Genomic DNA, 8,303 nt, shown 5'->3' on the forward strand with positions numbered 1-8,303 from the left:
AGAATAGAAAGAATAAAATGGAATAGAATACAATAGAATAGAATAGAATAGAATAAAATGGAATAGAATACAATAGAATAGAATAGAATAGAATAGAATAGAATAGAATAGAATAGAATAGAATAGAATAGAATAGAATAGAATAGAAAGAATAGAATAAAATAAAATGGAATAGAATACAATAGAATAGAATAGAATAGAAAGAATAGAATAGAATAAAATGGAATAGAATACAATACAATAGAATAGAATAGAATAGAATAGAATAGAATAGAATAGAATAGAAAGAATAGAATAGAATAGAATAAAATGGAATAGAATACAATAGAATAGAATAGAATAGAATAGAAAGAATAGAATATAATAAAATGGAATAGAATACAATAGAATAGAATAGAATAGAATAGAATAGAATAGAATAGAATAGAAGAATAGAATAGAATAGAATAGAATAGAATAGAATAGAATAGAATAGAATAGAATAGAATAGAATAGAATAGAATAGAATTGAATAGAATTGAATAGAATTGAATAGAATAGAATAGAATAGAATAGAATAGAATAGAATAGAATAGAATAGAATAGAATAGAATAGAATAGATAGTACATCTTTTGTGCCAACAACTGATCTAAACCGAAAAGAAGTTATTCAGCCTTTAAATGAATTTCAGAATGTCTGGCGGAAACTTAAGCTGCAGGTCAGTATTAGTTAGAGTACTTAATTAACTTGATATTATTAACTATATTATTAATATTCAAATTTTAATATACTATAAATACGAGGTCATTTTAATATATAAAGGCTGCCTTCACACTATGTTACATGATTACGCAGAACATCATATGAATCTTCATATGCTCTAATCAAGAATGGTGATACGAACCAGACACATAATAATAATAAAGTAATATAAGCATAATACTATGTATATGCATTTTTGCAGATACTGAGAAAACATTAAGATGTATGAAGAACATAAATTTGCAATTGTAATTATTCCTAACAAGTCGTCAAGTCTCCAATAAAGTACTTAAAATTTGTTCGTCCCATTAGCCTAAACTAGACAATCACACAAAAAATGCATAATTCTTAATTTTTTATAAAAGGTTTCGCATCTTCTACAATAACTAAACTACAATAAAACGAATGCATATGTTAGTTGCTCTGCGAGGACTCGTATATAGCAATGGTCTGAAAGAAATTGAATTTGTCAAGCAGTATTGATCCCGTTCTTGTTTATAGTTTCCAGGTTCTAATGTCATTGTGTCAAACTCTGCAAATGATTTGTATAATATTTTTGATTTGGGATACAATACTTTTAACAAAGAAGAGTGCAGTGTATTATTAAGACCATCATCATTATTTTATTGCTCTTTTTCTGCACGTACATAAAAATTTAAATACAATATTTCCATTTATAATGACTAAGTTATTGGTTTGATTATGTGATTTAACTCTATAAAAAACACTTGGAAGTAAAGTACTTTATCAGTATCGATTACTTTGAACATGTGTTCAATATAATTTCAGATATAGATTTTATGAAACTTTTGAGTCATTTTTATTCAAATACGTGCAAATGTGCATGCACGACAAATAGATCTTGCAGCTTCTTTCTAACTTGTAATTTTATAATATATCTATTTAAGATAGACTTCTCAACATTTACAGCATTCAATATTATACCCATTCCTCATGTGTCTCAACATATGACAGGGTCCGGTGCTGATAGCTGTTAAAATTTAAATTTTAACACCACTTAGGGGGTTACCTAGGCTAGAAGACTTTAGTAGATGAACATGTCGCTTTACTGTTCTATCGGTATTAGAAAACAAATATTTAAAATTAGGTTGAGAGTTTGCTGAAAGTTCATATTTCTTTTCTGGAACAATCAGTGTAAATCTAATACAATAGTTGAATTATCAATAGTTTGTCCTCAGGTTGCTTGCATGTGAGTCCTACAGTTACTATGTTATTGCCAATCATATCTTGCGTTTAATATGGATCGTAATAAAATCAATGATAACCTGACAAAGAACATTCGGCTCATAAATTTTTAATATCTTTAAAAGTCGTTCATTTATGAAGAGACGATATTTTATTGTAAATAAATAATTTTCCAACTGTGTTGAGCTTTCGTTTTTATTTTTTTTTGTTCAATTTTTCTACCCATAAAATTAACAATAAAAACATTTTAAAATGTCTCGAAAATTTTATGAATAATAATTAATTTTTTATCTTTTAGAATTTTGTTAACATTTGCCAGTTTACCGCTAAAATTATTCAACAATCGTATTAGTGTTTATTCAAAATAATGCCAAATCGCATATGATTTGTTAATAATTATTAAAAAATATTATTCCTAAAACATTTTGTTGTTATTTATTTTTAATTTGCGTATAGCTTCCAATTTTATTATTAAAAATAAAAAGAATGAAAGAACTGTCACTTAAGTAGTTGTAGATAAAATTAAATAATTTAACTTAATTGTTTTTGTTGGAATTTATTGTTTATATTCTAATACTAAGATCGTTCGATGTTGAAATTTTTAAAATGAAATTAAAAGATCTGACTTATATGCAAATCTCAAGTATACCAAATTAAAACTATGCATTCAATATGAAAGATCAAAAGACCGATTTTAGTACAGGTGTAGTAGGTAGAATAACAATCATCTATAACAGATAATTAAATTTTTCTTTATTTTTTACATATACTTTATAGATGAAGGTATAGATAAACATTTTATAAAAATTATTGCAGTTTAGTTGGATTTTATTGAAAGTTATTGTTTGGAAGAAAGTTATAAATTTATTTTCGTAACCAAGAAGTGCTTATGTGCCCTGGTCCGTATACATGGAACATACCTATAGGTAATGTAATGTTTACCATATGTACTTACTTCCGTAATCAGTTAAAGAAGATTTTAGGCTGATATAATTGAAAATTATTCTCTTTGGTTTCAAAATAATAAAAATTTGTGCCTTGAACCTTTCTCCTTGCTTTCAATATCTTTCCATGTATAGCTTGTTTTGAAATAATTAATATATAGATTTCAATAAGACTGTAGGACGATTTTTGACCCTAACGGACCTATAATGGAACAATATATCGACGCAGTTCTGTATTTTATAGCAGTCAATTATTTGTAATGCAAATGAGCTTACCAGTTAAAATGTCACAGGAACAGTTTCGAAACATCGGAATAATCTAGGTATATCGTTAGATATAGAAGATTGAATGTTATATTCGATAATTTTTCCCTCAGCTGTTTAGAACATGCTGTTCATACGTAGTTGAGATTTAATATAGGTACATGCTAGACTTTACTTTACAAAAATATCTCTTAGTTCGAATACTCATCAATCTTAATGTTATTTAAATATTTAATACATTAGGCTAACAATAGATCCATAGGAACATCGTGTTACCACTTGAGCTTCCAATATTTACATCAATTGATATATAATTCATATATACTGAATTGTGAAAATAAATAATTCGATTTTTTAATTATTTTCACATTCAATCTATAAATAATTGTATTTAATCTTTGACTTGCTAACTTTTTAAAAAAACTAATGAAATATTTATCTATAAATTAAATATTAATAATAATACCAAAATAATCTCTTTTTACTTTGTCTAACCCGTTTATTGCCGTCGAAGGTACTTAAATAATAATGAATAATAATATTAGTATATGAACTTTCATAACTTTTTAAGACCGAAAGGATATGTCTGCCTTGCGATAAATTTGTATCAAAAACCCACAGCTAAGAATATTTTTACAATTACAATGATTCAAAACAAAAAATGTTCGGCTAACGTTATTTCTAATGGTTTTTCCAATCAAAAAAAAATAATTGATCGTAATAATAATCGTCATATATATAAAATTAGTAATTTTTTCGTGAAGTATGATTCATGGGCCAAAGTCTTTAAACTGTGATGAATCACAAAAAATTTAGTCTATGCTAAATTTTAAATCTTAAATATTAATGTTATTTATTAGGAAAAAATATTGAAAATAATTTGATAATAATTAATAAAATTGGGTTACAATTTCTTTATGTTATTTTAGGTTTACGCCTCACTCTTTAAACCGTTACGTGTCACAAGGCATCAATTTAAGAAGATTTTAAATTGTATGAAACTGATACGTTCCCTTAAATATCAGGAAGTTTATGCTCAAGAAAAAGTCACTAAAGTGGACAGTCTATCATTAGTGCTATCTGGCAAGTAAGTAATAAATCAAGTAAATCTATTTTTTAACACTATAAAGATAAATATTTTTTTATATTAATATTTGTATAATTACAGATTAGTTGTTTCACAAAATCAACGAGCATTACATATAGTGTTTCCTCATCAGTTCCTAGATTCACCGGAATGGTTTGGTGTTTCTACCGACGATTATTTTCAGGTGTGTAACATTTTATTAAGTTCTACATAATTATTTTAAATGTGTTAATTGATATACAATGAAGGTATCCATAATGGCTATGGAAGAATCGCGTGTGTTAATTTGGCATCGTGACAAGTTAAAATTATCCATTATGGCAGAACCATTTCTGCAATCAGTATTCGATCATATACTAGGACGAGATGTAGTTAAGAAATTGATGCAAGTGACACAGGTAGGTAAAAATTAGTTAATAAAACTTTTTTTGTTATATAAAAAGAGAAAATGATTATGTACAAAAATAATTTTTTAAAAAAAGTATGGTATTCACTTGATGTTGATGGTATTGATTGGTGTGAAGAGAAATCGAATTATTTTTTTTTAAAGACAAAAAACTGCTGATATTGTATTTGAACAAAATTCGACATCAAATTATATTTTTCTCAGAATATTTAACATTTAATTTAATAATATTCTATATATTATTTGTTATCATAAATCGAACATAAGAAATATTGTTACTCTACGAGCTAGTCTGGTGTCTAGAATCTAGCATATCGATTAATTTTAGAAAAGTATTTTCAAAATTAATAGATTATAATCTTTTCCGACAGTAGAGCAGATTTTTCGTGGTATATAACGACAGTATAAAATTAAAGCTAAGTATTACAAAATTCAGTTTGTAATTCAGGTCAGTGAAATAAAATTGTGGAAAAAATAGTCACAAAGTAATTAGAAGACTCTTCCAAAACAAAACTCCAATGTACGTGGTTGGGATTGGTTATGAATATTAGAATTTCATATCAGAGCGTGTTGTTACAAAAACCAACCATCATAATTGAGTAATTCATATCGATTTATTATATATATTATAATTTTACAACTGTTGTTTCGATTTTAGGTAAATAAAGTAATGAAAATTAAAGGTAGTGTATGAGAAAAGGATGGGAAGATTAACTTAAATTCAATAAAAACTTGATGAATATTATTACCTTAAATAGACATGCAGATTTGTATGCATAACGAGACAATTAAACAGTTAGGTGAGATTATAATGTATAGATCTGTAGCTTGAACACATGTTCGAAATAAGCTGACTTTGTTCGTAATTAGTATATGTTTAATAGGTGGATGAGCCTTGATCATGAAATTTGACAACATAATTCCTGGTGCTTCAGGTAGTACATATTTTTTTTTTCTAAAAGATGATAGACTGAACTTTATAATATTAAGAAAAAAATAACACTGAGCTCAAAAGTTATACTACAGTAGTTTTTATATTCTTAGATTAATAAATAATACGTAGATAATATAAGAATCGATTGTTAAAATATATTAAATGTCATTCGCTAGTAGTGCCGTAAAAAACCTTGGGTTTAATTGTAGTTGTTCAAGTATCGTTAAGTTTTTAAATCTATATTATATGTATATTAGTATAACAGTAATACCAAATGCTATTAGCTGCAGTTGTTCAAGTGTCGTTAAAAAATCAAACCCCTATATTATATGTATATTAGTATAACAGTAATACCAATTATAATAAGTATTTATTATTTTTTTTCTTTTTCTTTGCTTCAGGTTAGCGAGTCAATTGCAAGCAACGGATTCCTGCCTTCAGGTGGCTATGACGATGGCGAAGATAAACCTATGCTTATAATGAAGAAAAGTGTGGAGGGTCATGGTTTAACAGCTTTAATTAATAGGCAATTACAAGGTATGTCGTGATCCCCGCAATCACTTCTCGTTTCGTATTCGTTATCATTTAAATGCATTGTTACATCACGTATTCATTAAAAAAGTAATTTTTGTCGTTACTGTTAATTTGTGTAAATGCTGATGTGCGCAAGCTTTAAATTTGTTAATAAAACTTGTATGAATGTTTTTAATATACTTGCTTTCCATTAAAAGCATGTAAATTTATGCTATTTTCGTGTATGTGCTATTAATTTTTTAAGAACGACTTAACTTGTTGATGAAAAATACTACTAAAAAGAAAACAGAACAAAACAAAACAAAGTTAAACATTTTTAATATTTTAAATTTAATTTAGCAAATCTGTCACATTAATACTAATTCGTTTTTTATTGACTTTTTACACATTTTTATGCAATTGTATTATTTTAATTATTTATTTTCCTTTTTCTTTCTTTTTTATTGTTCTTCATGTTGTTCTACAATACTTTAGAGGAGCATGTGCCTTTACTTGGGCGTACTTATTCCACTAAGCCCATACGTTTGGTGTCGCCCACTCTAACGAGTGACACTGCTGCAGGCAATAACGCTTCCGCGCGAACAAATATCAAAAATGTTGTTTACAAAGAGCTAACATCTCCATGCTAAATAGCCACTGAAAACGAAAGCAACAGCACACTTAACACCTATTTTCATTCTATTTGAACTTAACACTACTTATTTCTCTCAAAACGGCCATGGCATAAATGCAAACAAATTAATTATTTATTAGAATATTCGTATTCCAATTAGTGCATATTTATATTTTCAAAAATATTATTCAATTTGGTTTCCTTTTTTATTTTTATTTTTTGTATATGGCTTCGTAACAGTTAGTAACTACAAGAAAAAATAATAATAATAACTCGAAGAAATTAAAGACTAACAACTTTTACTATCATAATATGTTAATTCTCCTGCTGCTAAGCACATTGCTTTAAAAACGATATAAACACAATTTAAATTTATATCGCACTCAAGTTAGCATTGCTTACTTACTTTAATAAACCATTTTCTTGCTTTCGGACTAATGCAGTCCTTCTCTCAAGTTGCTACGTCAGCACCTTATTCAGTGCTCCCTTAACTTGAACACTCCACCAGAGACACTGGCTTGCTCTACGTGTTCTTCCACAGACATCCGATTTACACCAGTTTTTTCGTCCCCCACGACATGACTAACCATACTGGATTCATTGAATGTTCATTTTCAGAACAATCCCAATGTGATGATTGAGAACAACTCGTCACCAAGTCGTAGAGATCAAAGATCTTGTTGCTTCAGCACTTCAAGTGCTGGTTAACCCATAAAGTTCGAGGCAATTTCAGGCTTACAATTTTACGGTGAAATTTCCATAGTAAATAGTAAAATGATGGAAGTTTAAGTAAATGAGAAGAGCTTAATATTTATTTGAAATATTACTCTCACTTTATATATTCCTAAAAAAAGATAAAATATTGTTTGAATATTAAAAAAATATTCAAAGCTAACCGTATAGTGCACCACACGGTGGTCCGCAATGGCTTAAACATTCTGTGGTGGCAACTAGCAATCTATATAGCGAGCGTTTTATGTCCAACCCAACCAGTTTACTTTACATCTAAATCAACCTGACATCTATTTATAAAAAAAAATAATATGATTTTTTCGAAATAGGCGTTCACACTTGTTATTTCTATATATTATGATAAATAAAACATATAATTTTGTTTTTATTCCATTTAACTTCATTCTATATATTATTTGCTCATTTCTGACACATGTCAATTAGGATTGCAGAATGATCTACAATAATTCAATTAATGCGAGGTTCAAATACAAATCTGCGTTTTAATTGTATTTAATCTATCACTGCAACAACAATTGCATTGCATTTACCAAACTTCTATTATAATAAATACATTTTATTACAATAAATGAGCTTTATTATAATACAAATGTCAGCTTGAACGCACTATTAATCATTTTTATGATATACTAGGATTTTAAACCCCAGCAATCGCTTTAATCGCACAAGATTTAAACATTTATTAGCTGAAGTAAATTTTATTGCTTAAGATTATAATTTTTTTGCATTTATGTTGTGATGCCGTCCTTAAGGACACGCTCAAAACCAATTACTCTTAAACAATAACGCATCACATAGTGTTTACACTTATTATTGTGAA

General features: G+C 27.4%; 2 protein-coding genes and 1 pseudogene across 2 annotated transcripts in view; 1 reads left to right on the forward strand and 2 right to left on the reverse strand.

The window, feature by feature from the left end:
* LOC119667717 overlaps positions 1 to 1,691 on the reverse strand; it is a 2,174-nt gene extending 483 nt beyond the window's left edge. Inside the window, exon 1 of the mRNA XM_038077024.1 lies at positions 1,688 to 1,691. Coding sequence (XP_037932952.1) covers positions 1,688 to 1,691 — 4 coding nt within the window. The remainder of the gene's footprint in view (positions 1 to 1,687) is intronic.
* LOC119672722 overlaps positions 1 to 8,303 on the reverse strand; it is a 510,988-nt pseudogene that overhangs the window by 148,804 nt on the left and 353,881 nt on the right.
* Positions 2,621 to 6,886, forward strand: LOC119667718 (blood vessel epicardial substance-like). The gene is made up of 7 exons (XM_038077025.1): positions 2,621 to 2,656; positions 2,726 to 2,731; positions 4,086 to 4,243; positions 4,325 to 4,427; positions 4,492 to 4,641; positions 5,985 to 6,120; positions 6,592 to 6,886. The coding sequence occupies exons 1-7, from the start codon at positions 2,621 to 2,623 to the stop codon at positions 6,744 to 6,746; spliced, it is 744 nt and encodes a 247-aa protein (XP_037932953.1). The 3' UTR covers positions 6,747 to 6,886.

The sequence above is a fragment of the Teleopsis dalmanni genome, chromosome 1, assembly GCF_002237135.1.
Source record: "Teleopsis dalmanni isolate 2A chromosome 1, ASM223713v2, whole genome shotgun sequence".
Taxonomy (NCBI): Eukaryota; Metazoa; Arthropoda; class Insecta; order Diptera; family Diopsidae; genus Teleopsis; species Teleopsis dalmanni.

Coding starts and splice junctions, on each gene's coding strand:
- LOC119667718 (XM_038077025.1), top strand. CDS start 2,621: ATGAAAGATCAAAAGACCGATTTTAGTACAGGTGTA. Junction 4,244..4,324: donor TCATTAGTGCTATCTGGCAA/GTAAGTAATAAA, acceptor GTATAATTACAG/ATTAGTTGTTTCACAAAATC. Junction 6,121..6,591: donor AATTAATAGGCAATTACAAG/GTATGTCGTGAT, acceptor ACAATACTTTAG/AGGAGCATGTGCCTTTACTT.